General features: G+C 46.1%; 3 protein-coding genes and 1 long non-coding RNA gene across 28 annotated transcripts in view; 2 read left to right on the top strand and 2 right to left on the bottom strand.

Annotated features, from left to right (window-relative positions):
- Positions 1-1,503, bottom strand: part of CPSF2 (cleavage and polyadenylation specific factor 2) — a 42,981-nt gene extending 41,478 nt beyond the window's left edge. For 3 of the 14 annotated variants that reach the window (XM_063643968.1, XM_063643960.1, XM_063643962.1), the window contains exon 1: positions 865-1,024. The gene's annotated coding sequence lies outside the window, so the exon portion shown is untranslated. Of the gene's footprint in view, positions 1-642 lie in introns of all 14 variants that reach the window. The other 11 variants (XM_063643959.1, XM_063643963.1, XM_063643969.1 and 8 more) reach the window with 10 other exon arrangements.
- On the top strand, positions 614-6,887 carry NDUFB1 (NADH:ubiquinone oxidoreductase subunit B1). 2 transcript variants are annotated; one of them, XM_055288400.2, is made up of 3 exons: positions 614-755; positions 5,381-5,525; positions 6,781-6,887. In XM_055288400.2, the coding sequence occupies exons 1-3, from the start codon at positions 677-679 to the stop codon at positions 6,815-6,817; spliced, it is 261 nt and encodes an 86-aa protein (XP_055144375.1). In that variant the 5' UTR covers positions 614-676; the 3' UTR covers positions 6,818-6,887. The 2 variants fall into 2 exon arrangements, with proteins under 2 accessions (XP_055144375.1, XP_055144374.1); XM_055288399.2 differs by lacking the exon at positions 614-755 and adding an exon at positions 1,210-1,348.
- On the bottom strand, positions 3,016-16,906 carry LOC129487525 (uncharacterized). The gene is made up of 3 exons (XR_008659354.2): positions 16,753-16,906; positions 5,934-6,178; positions 3,016-3,112 (listed from the first exon to the last, which is right to left on the bottom strand). It is a non-coding gene; the product is annotated as an uncharacterized lncRNA (long non-coding RNA).
- ATXN3 (ataxin 3) overlaps positions 16,247-16,951 on the top strand; it is a 44,284-nt gene continuing 43,579 nt past the window's right edge. For 5 of the 11 annotated variants that reach the window (XR_010122006.1, XR_010122007.1, XM_055288395.1 and 2 more), the window contains exon 1: positions 16,279-16,346. Coding sequence is in view for 9 of the 11 variants with exons in the window: in XM_055288395.1 (XP_055144370.1) it covers positions 16,323-16,346 (24 nt within the window). In the remaining 2 variants the exon portion in view is untranslated. Of the gene's footprint in view, positions 16,347-16,951 lie in introns of all 11 variants that reach the window. The other 6 variants (XM_055288383.2, XM_055288385.2, XM_055288387.2 and 3 more) reach the window with 4 other exon arrangements.

The raw sequence follows: 16,951 nt of genomic DNA on the forward strand, positions 1-16,951 counted from the left end.
AGAGCCGCCGTTTCATACTGGGGTTGCAAGGCCGGGCATGGCGGCTCACGCCTGGAATCCCAGCACAGGCCAAAATGGGAGGATCTCTTGAGCCCAGGAGTTCGACACCAGCCTGGGCAACATAGTGAAACCCCGTCTTTATTTAAAAAAAAAAAAAAGGGGGGGGGGTTAAAGGGATTGTAAAATTAAAAATTAGGGGATGGGTATAAATGGCAGCTCAGGTTCGCCTGGTCACAGGAGGCCAGACTTTCCAGGGTTACAGTCTGACCTCTTGTTTTCTAAAGAGCACGTAAAATAGTACGAAGTCAAAAAAGAATTAGAACTTCGCAGTGATAGTGGAAGCGCTGGAGGGCGATGGCGGGAGGGCGCGAAGGGCCGAGACCCTTTTAGTACAGTGTGGAAAAAACATCCGAAAGGTCTCTGGAGTCGATGAACTAAAAGGACGCCTAAGCGGTGTCCAGAGCTTAGTAATCTCGTGGTCTCTCAACCCAAAACGACGGGAAGAGCCCGAACGGGGGAGGCTAAGAACGCCGTAGCCACGAGGCCAAGGAGCTAAAGCTGGCGCCGGTTTAACTCCTCCAGCGCCAAAAGATGAAAGGGGAAGCAGAAAGGAGGGAAGAAGATCCCGGGAGGGAACCGTACGGGCTGCCGCAAAACAGCTGGGAGCTTGAAACCCATGGAGAAGTCACTTCTCTTTCCCTCGCTGACCACTTCTGCCGGGAACGACCGGGACAGTCGCAGCCGAAGCGGCGGGGGTGAGTCATCGGGGGAGACCGGGTCGGAGTCGGGCCCGGCGCTCCCGGAGGGCCAATGACGCCGCCTTCCCCAGCCAGAGGCTCGCTCCTTTCTCCCGCCCTCACTTGCCTCGTCAGGCCTCCCCCAACGCCGTCCACTGCCCTTCCCAACCCCTAGGCGAATCCAGGTTCAAGAGGTAGAAAAGCCGATGCTGACTCAGCAGGGCCGGAGACTACCGGCCGGCAGAAGCCCCACAGTGGCGGCCGCCATTTTGGAGCTGGAGACTAGCGGCGGAGACGAGGAGGACCCAGGGCAAGACCATCTCCGGGGGGTGGGCACGGTGCTGTGGGAAGGCGACGGCGCTCACGCCTGCACGCCTCTTCTGCGTGGAGCGAAATTTTATTCAGAAATTATTGGTAATGTTTGGAAGCTAAAAGAAATGAGAGGAGTCAACCCTGAGGAGGAAGAAGTAGTATGATTTGCTGGCGTCACCCCTCTGTTCCGTGCGGGCGCGGCGAATGGCAGGTCCCGAGGTCGCAGCTTCCACTGGCGCCGGTGGCTGAGTTCCCCGTTGCCCTTGGTCTCGGGGTCGTTGTCGGCACTGAGGCTGCAGGTGGGTCTGGGGAGCCCGGGGGGCCACCGCGACGAAGATCACGGCGAGGGTGGCGGGGAGGGTTCTAGGCAAGCCCTCGGTGCTGTGCATGTGTGGAGGGGTGGTCTGGGCTTCCCCGGGGCTTCGGAACGAAGGCGACGGGAAAGGGAAATGGGGTTTTCTTCGAGTGGAGGATGGGATTTCCGGGCCGGAGCTTTTGGAAAGGGTTTTCTGAGGCTGTCATAACAGGAAAACGTCCGTAGAGATGTGACCCAGTGACCGCCCGCTAACCGGACTGGAGAGGAGACCGGCCGGGATCCCACGCCTGGCCTGAAGCAGGGAAGACGTTGCCTCCCCTCCGCGAGCAGCTTACATTCGTCCAAGTCTCAGCCTTCTGTCTTCTTGCTAACCTCGCTCTCTTCCAAACCGCAAATCCTCTTGAGCCGACACCGTTGCACCAAAATGATGCGCTTACCCTTTTGCTTTGCTTTTTTATTTTTATTTTTGAGACAGAGATTCACTCTTGTCACCCAGGCTGGAGTGCAATGGTGCAATCCCGGCTCACTCCAACCTCCGCCTCTCGGGTTCAAGCGATTCTCCCGTCTCAGCCTCCCAAGTAGCTGGGATTACAGGCGCCCGCCACCACACCCGGCTAATTTTTTTTATATTTAGTAGAGACGAGGGTTTCACTATGGTGGCCAGGCTGGTCTCGAACTCCTGATCTCGTGATCCACCCGCCTCAGCATCCCAAAGTGCTGGGATTACAGGCGTGAGCCACCGCACCTGGCCCACCTTGCCTTTTAAAAGAAAAAAGTATGGCCAGGCTTAGTGGCTCACGCCTGTAATCCCAGCATTTTGGAAGGCCGAGGTGGCTGGATCAAGAGGTCAGGAGTTTGAGACCAGCCCGGCCAACAGTGAAACCCCATCTCTACTTAAAAATACAAAAATTAGCCGGGCGTGGTGGCACCCGCCTGTAGTCCCAGCTACTCGGAAGGCCGAGGCAAGAAAATCACTTGAACCTGGGAGGCAGAGGTTGCAGTGAGCTGTAATTGTGCCACTGTACTCCAACCTGGGCCACAGAGAGAGAGAAAAAAAAAGCCGGGCGCGGTGGCTCACGCCTGTAATCCCAGCGCTTTGGGAGGCCTAGGCGGGCAGACTACCTCAGGTTGGGAATTCAAGACCAGCCTGACCAACATGGAGAAACCCCGTCTCTACCAAAAATAAAAAATTAGTTGGGCATGGTGGCGCATACCTGTAATCCCAGCTACTCGGGAGGCTGAGGCAGGAGAATCCCTTGAATCCGGGAAGCGGAGGTTGCGGTGAGCCAAGATCGCGCCATTGCACTCCGGCCTGGGCAACAAGAGCAAAACTTCGTCTCAAAATAAAAAAAAAAGAAAGAAAAAAGTATGAATTGTATAAGTATGCCAGTGTCAGAGGAGAGGCAGAAATTCAGTCTACATAGTCTTAGCACAGCTTAGTGCTAAGCACTTTTGTTGGCAATAATGTATTGATTGTCATATGTCTTCTCAGTCATTGTACATGATTTATTAGTTTAGTCCAAATGCACACAGGTATATTTTGAATTCAACTGTATGCACGAATTTTTACAGAAAATTGGCAATCCAACTATGTTTTTATTAAATTAGTGCAATTTATTTTCCACATGATGACTATTACAGGTTCAGCATCCCTGATCAGAATGTTGGAAATCCAAAATGCCCCCATATGTGAAACTTGAGGCCACAAGTTTGAGACCAGCCTGGGCAACATAGCAAGATCTTGTCTCTACAAAAAAAAAAAAGTTTTTTAAAGAATTTTTTTAAATTAGCATCTGTAGCTCCAGCTTCTCAGGAGGTTGAGGTGGGAAGATCACTTAAGCTCAGGAGTTCAAGACTGCAGTGGACTATTATAACTCCACTGTACTCCATCCTAGGTAACAGAGCGAGACTGTTTAAAAAAAAAAAAAACAGTTTCATATAAGATTACCTTCAGGCTATGTGTATAAGGTATATATAAAGCACAAATGAATTTTATGTTTTAATTCGGTCTTATCCCCAAGATAGCTCATTATGTGTATGCAAATATTTCAAAATCAAAACATCAAAAACACTTTAAGCATTTCGGATAAGGAAAAACCTATAGTTCTGTTCCTCCTCATCTACCTTCTGGAAACTCAGCATTTAAAAGCTTTTAAGTACCATAAACATCAAGAAGGGGTTTCTTAGGCATGAGCTATAATAGGAGCCAGAACTGTAGGGTGAAGCTTAATTTGAAGTCCAGCTCTGTACTTAATAGCTATTTGGATTAAGCTGTTTTCTTATCTGTAAAATGTAAATAATAGTTATTTCACATTATGTATAGAAATATATGATGGCTCTGGTACCTAGTAAAGTAGTAGTCTTTTTTTTTTTTTTTGAGACAGCATCTCGCTCTGTTGTCGAGGCTAGAGTACAGTGGTGTGATCTCAGCTCGCTGCAACCTCCGTCTCTTGGCCTCAAGCAATCCTCCCACCTCAGCCTCCGGAGTAGCTGGGACTACAGGCATATACTACCACACCCAGCTAATTTTTTGATTTTTCGTAGAGACAGGGTTTTGCCATGTTAACCAGGCTAGTCTCAGACTCCTAGGCTCAAGCGATCCATCTGCCTTAGCCTCCCAAAGTGCTGGGGTTACAGGCATGAGCCACCTAGTAGTCACTCTATAAAAGTAAGTTTTCTTCTCCCTTTGCCTTTTTTTTTTTTTTTCCCCCTGAGACAGAGACTCGCTCTATCCCCCAGGCTGGAGTGTAGTGGCGTCATCTCAGCTCACTGCAACCTCTGCCTCCCGAGTTCAAGCAATTCTGCCTCAGCCTCCTGAGTAGCTGGGACTACAGGCATGAGCCATTATGCCCACCTAATTTTTGTATTTTTAGTAGAGACAGGGTTTCACCATGTTGGCCAGGCTGGTCTCGAACTCCTGACCTTGTTGTGGTCTGCCCGCCTCAGCCTCCCAAAGTGCTGGGATTACAGGCGTGAGCCACCACACCCGGCCCCTTTACCTTTTCTAGAGTAATTTATATTCATATCTACAGTGACATTATTGAATATAGTTTTTTTTTCTCTCATATCTTTTAATTTCCTTTCTAAATTTAGTTTTCAGTAATTACAGCTTTACCTAAAGAATTCCATCTCTGGCAAAATTGTATTAAATTTGTTTTTGCATTGTGAGAGGTTCTAAATATGTTTTACACATGTAAAAGTTCCAAATGAGAGCCAGGTGCAGTGGTGTATGCCTGTAGTCCCAGCTACTTGGGAGGCTGAGGCAGGAGGAATACTTGAGCCCGGGAGTTGAGAGCTGTAGTGCCTGTGAATAGCCACTGCCCTCCAGCCTGGGCAACATAGCAAGATCTTGTCTCTTTTACAAAAAAAAGTTCCAAAACAACATGAGGAGGGTGCAAACAATCAGCTGTTGCAGGTAGAATTTTTTTACATACCCTTGCTGTTTCTCTGCTCTGTATCATATCACATCACTATTGAAGCTAGTAGTAAAATTTAATAAATAGACCCAGTGCAGTGTAATTTTATATTAATCATTGTCCCGTATGTAATCTTCATCAATTAGATTTTAAAGTATTATACTACATTCTGATGCCAGGCAAACAAAGAGGCTTATTAGGCTTTTAACATCTATTACATCTATGTCTATCATCTTCTTGTTTCAGATGCAATTTATTTATTTTATTGAGATGGAGTCTTGCTCTGTCGCCCAGGCTGAAGTACAGCGGCATGATCTTGGCTCACTGCAACCTCCGCCTCCTAGGTTCAAGCAATTCTCCTGAGATAACATGCACACCACCACACCCGGCTAATTTTTGTACTTTTAGTAGAAATGAGGTTTCGCCATGTTGGCCAGGCTGGTCTCAAACTCCTGATCTCAAGTGATCTGCCCACCTCAGCATCCCAAAGTGCTAGGATTACAGGCATGAACCACCACGCCCGGCCCAGATGCAATTTGAAAGCTATTTCAAAAAAACAAAAAAAGCAGTTGTATTTCTGATATATTTTTTTCTTTTAGCTATCATGGTGAACTTACTTCAGATTGTGCGAGACCACTGGGTTCATGTTCTTGTCCCCATGGGATTTGTCATTGGATATTATTTGGACACAAAGAGTGATGAACGGCTAACTGCCTTCCGGAACAAGAGTATGTTATTTAAAAGGTTAGTCTGCATTTTTTTAAACCAGCAATTGGCCAAATTTGGGGAATATTCTTTTTGATGTGTGCCAAAAATAAATAGAAGGGGTAATTTTTCCCCCTTGAGGACTTAGAGTCAAATGATACTGTTTTTAGTCTTGTTTGTTATTGAATCCTTGGATAAAACAATATGATTACCTCTAGAATGTAAAGTCTTCATTTAATGAATAGGCTGTTTCAGGTCTTTGAAAGTATCGTCTTTTTTTAATTAAAAGTGCATTTTAATACAGGAACAGTTTAAAAGTAGCTGACCAAAGCCTAGCTTATACACAGCTTCCACATATATTGTCATATATTATCTTACTTAAGATATGCTATAGCTGAGATAAATAGTAATAACAGCAGCTAGGTGCTGTGTTCTTAGCAACACTACCTGAGAGCTTTAGACCGGGTGGTAGAGTGATAGCAACTGGCAGCTGCCTAGTCCCATTGTGCCTCTAGAGATGGCTCCTCTGGCAGCAGAGAGTTCCAGTTAACAAGACAGGATGCCTGCCAGTGGGCATACAGCTGGGTAGGAGGAAGCTTGAGGGGCAAGAGGAGTGAGCAGCATCCACAGTGGGTATAGAGAGATGGTAGAAGTGATTCACAAATCAGGGATTTCAAGAAAGAGAAAATAAGCTGGAAAGGGTTTAGAAAACATTTTGAATGAACTCACTGAGCAGAGATAATAGCTTTCATACAAAGATAAACTAAGTAATTACAATTCTTTAACCCAGAAAAATGAAGCTAACGGTATGGTAAAAGTTAAATTCATGAATGAAAAGAATAAATATGATGAATCTAATATGTAAGTTTTTTAAATGGATCAGTGTAATAGAAAACAAAATATTGGCCAGGTGCAGTGGCTCACACCTGTAATCCTAGCACTTTGGGAGGCCGAGGCAGGTGGATCACTTAAGGTCAGGAATTCGAGACCAGCCTGGCCAACATGGTGAAACCCCGTCTCTACCAAAAACATAAAAAATTAGCTCGGTGTGGTGGCGCACAGCTGTAATCCCAGTTACTCGGGATGGTGAGGCAGGATAATCTCTTGAACCCAGGAGGTGAAGTTTGCAGCGAGCCGAGATTGCGCCGCTGCACTCCAGCCTGGGCTACAGAGACAGACTCCGCCTCAAAAAAAAAAAAAAATATTGCAATCGTTCTTCTGACTTCCCCTTTTATCTGGTATCACAGTTTTATTTACAGTTTTTCCATTTCTTCCTTTTTTGCTTTCCACACAGGGACTTGCAACCCAGTGAAGAAGTTACCTGGAAGTAAAGACTGGCTGGATTATCGAATGTTCACATTTTAAAGTTCTGAGAGAAATAAAAACATGAAGAACCTGAAATGTCTTTATTTTTATACAAAGGTAATCCTTCTAGTAACAAGCATACTTAAAAAATAATTATTAGGGCCCAGCGCAGTGGCTCACGCCTGTAATCCCAACACTTTGGGAGGCTGAAGCGGGCAGATCACCTGAGGTCAGGAATTCCAGACCAGCCTGAGCAACATGGTGAAACCCCGTCTCTACTAAAAATGCAAAAAATTAACCAGGTATGGTGGCACATATCTGTCCTGTCAGGCAACAGAGTGAGACTCCATCTCAAAAATAAATAATAAATAAAATAATAACTATTAGGTACCTGATTGTATACGTTGGTATTAAATTTATGATTAGCATTTAATTTGCTGTTTCTCATTTTGGACCACAGTACTATTAAATCATAGAGCAAATTTTTTATCATGTATCTTTCAGAAGAAAATTTCAAACCTTGTGCTTCAATGGGACTTAAAAAGGATGATGCCAAGATTTTGACAAAAATCACATACTGAAAATTTTAGGTGACCTTAGCTTTAGCAAAGATTTTTCCTTTTTTCTAATGTAGGATACACACGGGAAGCAAGGATTTTTAAAATACAACACACAAAACATGAATTAATTTAAAAAATCAGTAAGTTGTACTTTATCAAAATGTAAAATTTTGCTCTTCGAAAAACACACCTAGAATATGTAAACCTTATAGCTTAATAATAAACAACCTAACTTTTTTTTTTTTGAGACGGAGTCTTGCTATGTCGTCCAGGCTGGAGTGCAGTGGTGTGATCTGCAAGCTCCGCCTCCTGGGTTCCCATCATTCTCCTGCCTCAGCCTCCTGAGTAACTGGGACTACAGGCGCCTGCCACCACACCTGGCTAATTTTTTGTATTTTTAGTAGAGACTGGGTTTCACCATGTTAGCCAGGATGGTCTCGATCTCCTGACCTCGTGATCCACCTCAGCCTCCCAAAGTGTTGGGATTACAGGCGTGAGCCACCACGCCCAGCTTCAACAACCTAACTTTTTAAATGGGCAAAAGATTTTAACAAACACTGCCAAAAGATATGAGGATGCCAAGTAAGCACATGAAAAGATACTCAACATTAGTAGTCACTAGAGAAATGGAAATTAACAGCAAAATGAGATGGCACTACACACCTATTAAATGGTTAAAATTAGGCTGACTCACGCATGTAATCTCAACACTTTGGGAGGCCTAGGCGGGTGGATCACCTGAGCTCAGGAATTCAAGACCAGCCTGACCAACATGGTGAAACCCCGTCTCTATTAAAAATACAAAATTAGCTGGGTGTGGTGGTGCATGTCTAATCCCAGCTACTTAGGAGGCCGAGGCAGGAGAATCACTTGAACCCCAGGGGCGGAGGTTGCAGTGAGCCAAGATCGTGCCATTGCACTCCAACCTGGGCAATAAGAGTGAAACTCCATCTCAAAAAATAGATTTAAATAAGTAAAAATAAATGGTTAAAATTTGAAAGACTGACTACCAATTGTTGGCAAGGATGTAGAGCAGCTAGAAGGCACACTGCTGGCAGGAATATAAAATGTAGCCACCAGTGGTTGTCCCACCTTGGAAATAAGTTGAGCAGTTTCAGGTAAAACACACCTACCACTTGACCCAGCTATCCCAGTCTGAGTTATTTACCCAAGAGAAATGAAAGCATATATCCGCACAAAGACTCACATGAATGTTCGTAGCAGCTTGATTAAGCCAAAAATGAGATAACCCAAATGTCTATCAACATGAATGGATAAAGTGTGTTGAATCCACATCATAGACTACTACCCAGCAATGAAAAGGAATGATCTATTGATACATAATATGGATGAATTTCAAACTAATAGTGCTGAATGAAAGAAGCCAGATAAAAACACATGCTATAGGATTCTATTTATATAAACAGAAAATGTTATAAACAGCAATCTGTAGTAACAAAGCAGTTCAGTGGTTGAGAGATCAAGGTCTAGAAGGTGTTGAAAAGAATTACAAGGAGGCTGGGCCAGGCGCGGTGGCAATGCCTGCAATCCTAGCACTTTGGGAGGCCAAGGTGGGCAGATGGCTTGAGCCCAGGAGTTCGAGACCAGCCTGGAAAACATGGTGAGACCCCGTCTCTACTAAAAATACAAAAATTAGCTGGGTATGGTGGGGTGTGCTTGTAGTCCCAGTTACTCAGGAGGCCGAGGTGGGAGGTCACCTGAGCCTGTGGAGGATGAGGCTGCAATGAGCCGTGATCATGCCACTGCACTCCAGTCTGGAAGACAGAGTGAGCCCGTGTCAAAAAATAAAATATAAAATAAAAACAATAGAGAAGTAAACTCTTAAAAATATTCCTTTGCCTTCAATATATGAAAAAGGAGATTGATGAATAATACTTGAAAATTCTGTAATCAGGAGGAGCAGAATATTTTTAGAAAGGACAAAAATAGCACTAATCAGAAACATTAGGTTGTATTTCTTTTCTTTGGTTTGTTTCAAGCATATATACTTTATTGCGAGCAATATTACACCTAAGTCTTTTGTCCTTAAGGGATATATGGAGAGTTTCAACACAATGCTGTTGTGTGTGTTTTTTTCTACCTCCCTTTCCTGGAAATACGTGTAGTTTTTATGAAACATAAATTGCTAATGCCAAGATCTGTAATAGTAAATTGGATTCTCTCTTGATTCATTTTTTATAACACAATATCATCAAGATTCTGTTATCAATTTTTAAAACTATGGCCGGGCACGGTGACTCACACCTGTAATCCCAGCACTTTGGAAGGCTGAGGCAGGTGGATTGTTTGAGGTCAGGAGTTTGAGACCAGCCTTGCCAATATGGTGAAACCCCGTCTCTACTAAAGATACAAAAATTAGCCAGGCATGATGGTGCCTGTCTGTAATCCCAGCTACTTAGGAGGCTGAGGCAGTAGAATCGCTTGAACCCGGGAAGCAGAGGTTGCAGTGAGCCAAGATTGCACCACTGTACTCCAGCCTGGGCGATCGAGTGAGACCCATCTTAAATAAACAAACAAACAAATAAATAAATAAATTGCCAAGTTCTCTTCTTGGAAGCCACATTTTGTTAATTGTTTTAGGTAGGATTGAATTTAGGAGAAGATTACAATGAAACGATATCCTTTAGTTACCACTGATTTGTGTTGCAAGTCCGAACACTTAATATGCATCATAATTTTTAAAATGCCAAATATTTGAAATTCTGTTAAACTATTTCGTTTTGGGTAACAAAAATTCATGCCAGTTTGGATTTAATGGGTACAGTGCTCAAGATGGAAATAGCTCTGTGCAGTCTCTCTTGTTAACACAAGATTTCTTCCTTTTTTTTTTTTTTTTTTGAGACAGAGTCTCACTCTGTCGCCCAGGCTAGAGTGCAGTGGCACGATTTCAGCACACTGCAACCTTCGCCTCCCGGGTTCACGCCTTTCTCCTGCCTGAGCCTCCTGTGTAGCTGGGACTACAGGCGCCCACCACCACACCCGGCTAAATTTTGTATTTTTAGTGGAGATGGGCTTTCACCTTGAGCATGCCTACATTAAAGCACCATTACATCATACTGGAAGTGTTACTTTATATACTACTGAACTATTAGCTTTTGAGGGGCAGAGGAATCTTACTCTTTTTTTTTTTTTTTTTTTTTGAGACGGAAGTCTCGCTCTGTCGCCCAGGCTGGAGTGCAGTGGCGCAATCTCAGCTCACTGCAAGCTCCGCCTCCCGGGGGTTTATGCCATTCTCCTGCCTCAGCCTCCCGAGTAGCTGGGACTACAGGCGCCCGCCACCAGGCCCGGCTAATTTTTTTGTATTTTTAGTAGAGACGGGGTTTCACCGTGTTAGCCAGGATGGTCTCCATCTCCTGACCTCGTGATCGGCCTGCCTCGGCCTCCTAAAGTGCTGGGATTACAGGCGTGAGCCATTGCGCTCAGCCTTTTTTTTTTTTTTTTTTTTTGAGACGGAATTTTGCTCTGTCACCTAGACTGAAGTGCAATGGCACTATCTCGGCTCACTGCAACCTCTGCCTCCCAGGTTGAAGTGATTCTCCTGCCTCAACCTCCCGAGTAGCTGGGATTGCAGGCACACGCCACCACACCCAGCTAATTTTGTATTTTTAGTAGAGACGGGGTTTTGCCATGTTGGCTAGTCTAATCTTGAACTCCTGACCTCAGGTGATCTGCCTGCCTCGGCCTCCCAAAGTGGTAGGATTTGAGCCGCCATGCCCAGCCAACACAAGATTTCAATGAATAAGATTACAGAAAAGGTGAGTAGCCTAAGATGACATAGAAAGTGTACTGGAAGTGCATCTGTGTGGTCTATTCTGTCTCCATGAACTCTTTCCTGATTAGCTCGGTAACTTCTCTCTCTCCTACTGAATTATTGGTAATTTTTTGTGCCAGTCAATCGAAAAGACTTCATGCATTAATTCATTGCTCTGTAGCAACCCTTGACCTAAAGAGTAAGATTCCAGCACTTTGGGAGGCCGAGGCAGGCCGATCATGAGGTCAGGAGATTGAGACCATCCTGGCTAACATGGTGAAACCCCGTCTCTACTAAAAATACAAAAAAATTAGCCGGGCGTGGTGGCAGGCGCCTGTAGTCACAGCTACTCGGGAGGCTGAGGCAGGAGAATGGCGTAAACCCTCGGGAGGCGGAGCTTGCAGTGAGCTGAGGTCGCGCCACTGCACTCCAGCCTGGGTGACAGAGTGAGACTCCATCTCAAAAAAAAAAAAAAAAAGAGTAAGATTCCTCTGCCCCTCAAAAGCTGATAGTTCAGTAGTATATAAAGTAATACTTCCAGTATGATGTAATGGTGCTTTAATGTAGGCATGCTCAAGGTGTAGCGGTGGCACAAAAGACTTTTCCTTAGTGAACTTTCCAGAAGTAAAAGGAAGAAGCTAGTATGAATAGAGTGTGGAGTGACTGGGGCAGAGAGAATTTGGGGAGAACAGAACAGGACAGATGGTTGGTCCAGATCACAGAGCCTGTTGCCCAGGCTGGAGTGCACTGGTGCGATCTCATCTCACTGCAACCTCTGCCGCCCAGGTTCAAGCAATTCTGCCTCAGCCTCCCAAGTAGCTGGGATTACAGGTGCCCACCACAACACCTGGCTAATTTTTGTATTTTTAGTAGAGATGGGGTTTCACCATGTTGGCCAGGCTAGTCTTGAACTCCTGACCTCAGGTGATCCACCCGCCTCCATCTCCCAAAGTGCTGGGATTACAGGCGTGAGCCACTGCACCCGGCCGTCACTGAAGGATTTTGAAGTAAGAGTTGTGTAATTATTTAAGAATCCCTGCCAATGTAAGTCCCCTGAAGGTGGGACTGTTTGTCTTTTTCATGGTTATAGTCCCAGGGCCTGATACACAGTTATTCTTGTTAAACGAAAGAAAATCTTGTGAGATTTGCATTTTTGGAAGATCACTGACAGCACCATGAATCAGACATATTGAGACTGGAATCAGAAGACCAATTCAAAGATCCTTGGACTAGACTACACGAGATACCAAGAGGGCTTGAACTAAGTAGTAGCAATGAAGACAAGGGCAAGAGAGAGTTAGGAGTGGATTTATGGCATTTGAGGACTGACTGGAATAAGGGGTGACGTGGAGAAGTTGTGGGAAGAGAATAAAAAATGATTCCCAGATACTTGGTGCTATGATCTGAATGTTTGTATCTTTCCAAAATTCATTGGTTGAAATGCAGTCCCCAGTGTGTTGGTTTAACAGGTGGGGCCTTTGGGAGATGATTAGATCATAAGGCCAAGCCTTGTGACTGGGATTAGCACCCTTATACAGAGAGGAAGCTTGTTTGCCCCTTTTCCCCTTCCACCATGTGAGGACACAAAAAACACACCACCTATGAGGAATGGGCCCTCACCAGACATTAAATCTGTTAGAGCCTTGATTTTGGACTTCCTAGCCTGTAAATTTATTACAGATCTGTATTAAATTTCCATTTATAAATTACTCTAAGATATCTTGTTATATCGCCCCAAAAAGACTAAGACCTTCAACTTCATTAATTCATTTGAAAGACATTAACTACAATTTAAAAAAACAAAACAAAAACGGAAAAGGTGGTTTGCAATTTTTTTCACTTCATGAGACTATGATTTATTTCCCTGGGTAGGCCACACAAATCCTTAAGAACATGGACTTTACCCCATACAAGGCTGTGAACTGTGCACACAGAGATGCTCGATAAATGGTACCGAATCCTCTCCTTCAGCACCTGGTCCTCTCTGGCAGTCTCCATTCCGTTACCTCTCACTGCCCCCTCTGCTTCTCTGAACTTGCAGTCCCCAAAGTCACCAATGGTCTCCATAGCAACAAAATTTAGTGGGCTCTTATATGTCCTTATATTGCTTGACTTCTTGGCAGCAACTGACACTGACTACCCCTTGAAGCATCCCCTGCCCAGGCCTTCCACAATGTCACACTCTTTTGCTTCTTCTCCCTTCTCCTTGGCTATTGCTTCTCCTATCCTCAGGGCTCAGCTCTAGCCCTCTTCTCAATCACCTCCTTTTCCCTAAAATTATTTTATTCACTCCTATGATTTCAGTTACTTTTTTTTTTTTTTTTTTTGAGACACAGTTTCAGTCTGTTGTCCAGGCTGGAGTGCAATGGCACGATCTTGGCTCACTGCAACCTCTACCTCCCAGGTTCAAGTGCTTCTCCTGCCTCAGCCTCCTGAGTAGCTGGGATTGCAGGCATGAGCCACCACGCCCGGCTAATTTTTGTATTTTTAGTAGAGATGAGGTTTCACCATGCTGGCCAGGATGGTGTTGAAATCCTGGCCTCAAGAGATCTGCCTGCCTCAGCCTCCCAAAGTGCTGGGATTACAGGCATGCACCACCACAATGGCCTTAGCTACCTGTTTTTTAATGACAATTCCTCATTGAGTTCAAAGCAGCCTCCTGAACTTCAGACTCCATATCCAACCATTACTCAACATAGTTACTCAAATGTCCATAGACATTTCAAATTCAGTATCTCCAAAATGTAAGCTCTATCTTACTCTCTTCCCAAAACCTTGCTGCTCCTCCCATTTTTCTGCTCTCAATACCACTCCTGGCACAGTGGCTGCCCAGGTCACAAACCCAGAAGTCACCTTCATATTTCTGTCTCTTACGTTCCCCAATCCCTCACTGTGGTAGGAGTTATTAAGAAATTATTTTAGGCAGATAGAAAGGAAAAGGGGTCCTTGAAAAGTTTTTGTCTCTTTTGAAGCAGCTCCAGAAACGTTTCCTGTCTAGCATAAAAGCCCTAGACCCGAGCTGGCAACCTTTAATGTGCAAATGTCGGCAGTTAGAAACTGGGTCCACCAACACGGCGATTCCCACCATTGTCCTCTTGCCCTTGCTCTCACATGTGCCTGGCAACATGGCCACCCCCACATATCCCCACATGTGTAGAACATCATGGCGCCCTGTATTTGCATATTAAAAGGCTAGGGTGGGAGGGCCAGTTTTATTAGCGGGCTACATGAATGACATGCGTGGTCAAACCAGTCCCCTGAGCCCTATGCAAATAAGACACCGCCTCCTGCAGCCTCCTCATATAACTGGCTAGTATCTCCCACGCACTCTGGGTCTCCTCTCTCGGCTTTGGAGCACACTTCCCTCTGTCTCTGTTCAGGGGAGCTGCTTCTTTCTTTCTTCTCCCTTCCTTCTTGCTTATTAAACTCTCCGCTCCTTAAAACCACTCCACGTTTGTCCATGTCGTTTTATGTAATTCGACTCAAGACGAAAAACGCTAGTATTCCTCCACTCGGTATCATCACCACATTCTGTTGAGTCTCTTTACGTCCAAAGAATCTCTCAAAATGGCCTATTTCCATGTTTAAGACACTACCGTAGTCCAAACCACCATCATCTCTCCCAAGATTCCTTCAACAGCAACTGCTTTTTTCTGCAGCCAGTGATCTTTCTAAAAGGCAAACATGAGCACATGTCTTCTTTTAAAATATTTATATATCTTCCCACATCCTTTAAAAAGTACACTTTGGCCAGGTGCAGTGGCTCACGCCTGTAATTCCAAGACTTTGGGAGGCCAAGGCAGGTGGATCACCTGAGGTTGGGGGTTCGAGACCAGCCTGGCCAACACGGTACAACCTCTTCTCTACTAAGAATACAAAAATAGTTGGACTTCGTGGTGCGCGCCTGTAATCCCAGCTGTTTGGGAGGCTGAGGCAAGAGAATCACTTGAACCCAGGAAGCGGAGGTTGCAGTGAGCAGGGAGATTGTGCCACTGCACTCCAGCCTGGGGGACAGAGAGAGGTCCGTCTCAAAAAAAACAAGTACACCGTAATCTGGTTTCAAGGTGCAAGATCTGTACCTATTCTTCCATTTAAGCTTCATCAAACCGCTGCTACCTCCCCGTCTCCCACACAATTTATGGGACTTCTAAGTTCCCTCTAAAGGGCCCGAACACCTACACTGGTAACAAGCCACCTGGATTTGAATCCTGACAAGACAACTTACTATCTGACCTTGGACATTGTGCTGTTCTTAACCTCTCCGTGCCTCGGTTTCCTCATGTGTATGAATAACATCAACACCTACATCAAAGTTCACTGTATTAAATTTGATAATATATCCAAAGCATTTAGAAAAGTGCCTAGCTCATAGAAAGCCTTATATAAATATTAACTATCACTTTTTTCCTTTTTTGGGGTTGGGGGGAAGGAGTTTCGCTTTTGTTGCCCAGGCTGGCGTGCAATGGCACGATCTCGGCTCACCGCAACCTCGGCCTCCCGGGTTCAAGCGATTCTCCTGCCTCAGCGTCCCGAGTACCTGGGATTACAGGCATGCACCACCACGCCCGGCTAATTTTGTATTTTTAGTGGAGACGGGGTTTCTCCATGTTGGTCAGGCTGATCTCAAACTCCCGACCTCAGGTGATCCGCCCGCCTCGGCCTCCCAAAGTGGTGGGATTACAGGCATGAGGCACCTCGCCCGGCCTAGCTATCATTTTTATACAAGTGCTAGGTTTTGGGAGAATATAATGATGGCTTTTTCTTACTAAACTTTCAGTGCAGGAGGAGGGGAAAGAAAGTAAATAGTTATATGAACACAGTAGAAAGTACAGAGTGGAAAACAAAAAGAACACAGAACCCGGGTGAGCCGTCCAGACCTCCCCCAAGAAACCTAAGAATCCATAGAAATGGGTGGGAAGTGGATAAGATCCTCCAGACAGCAGGTGGCGATGTAGCATCCCCCAGAAGGCCCGCTAACAGAAGCTAGGAGGACGCGCTACCAAGGTCACGTGTCCCCGGCGTTCACTCGCTCTTCGCTTCACGACACTCGCATCCTCGCGGGTGATTGGCCTGCGTGCGGCACGTGGGCGGGGTACCGGGGCGGGCCGGGGAGGGGCGGGGTGGGCGGAGGAGAGGGGCAGGGGGCGGAGCTGGAGGGGGTGGTTCGGTGTGGGGGCCGTTGGCTCCAGACAAATAAACATGGAGTCCATTTTCCACGAGAAAGTGAGTGTCCGCGTTCGGTGGGGAGCTGTCTGCCGCGCGGTGGCGGGCGTGGAGCGCTGCATCACCGCCTCCCAGAGGGCTGGGTGGGGCCCGAGTCGCCCCCATGTCGATCTCGCCCGGCGAGGGGCGACGCCGCAGCCTCCCGCCTCCTCGGCTCGGGGAGGGGAGCATCACCTACGCCCCTACTTCCCCCGCGGCCCCCGCCCTTGGAGCCGGGAGGGAGTATGGGCGGGGCCGGGGGCGTCTCGGGACACCGGAGTGGGGTGGCGCCCAGTGGGTTTGCTTCTGCCTTTCTCCGTCACTTTCCATCGCTTTTCGGAGGATTCCTTCACCCCTCCCCAATCCTTCCTTCTCCCTAGGGTCTAGCTAGAGTCACCTCTGGGACACTTCTCTCAACCCCTCCTACCCTAATCCTGGCAGAATTAACTTTTCCTCCTCCGGACTGCTCAATTCTATATTGGAGTCTTCCCTACACGTAGATCTTTGGGGTCTTGTTCGTGTCTTTTCCCTGCACTAGGTCCGAGAGTCTCCCGAGGGAGGAGACCTTGGCTCGCCCACTGTAGGGCCTGACATTTAGGAAGTGAAGTAGGAAACCCGGCGTGCCC

Source organism: Symphalangus syndactylus, chromosome 8, assembly GCF_028878055.3.
Source record: "Symphalangus syndactylus isolate Jambi chromosome 8, NHGRI_mSymSyn1-v2.1_pri, whole genome shotgun sequence".
Classification (NCBI taxonomy): Eukaryota; Metazoa; Chordata; class Mammalia; order Primates; family Hylobatidae; genus Symphalangus; species Symphalangus syndactylus.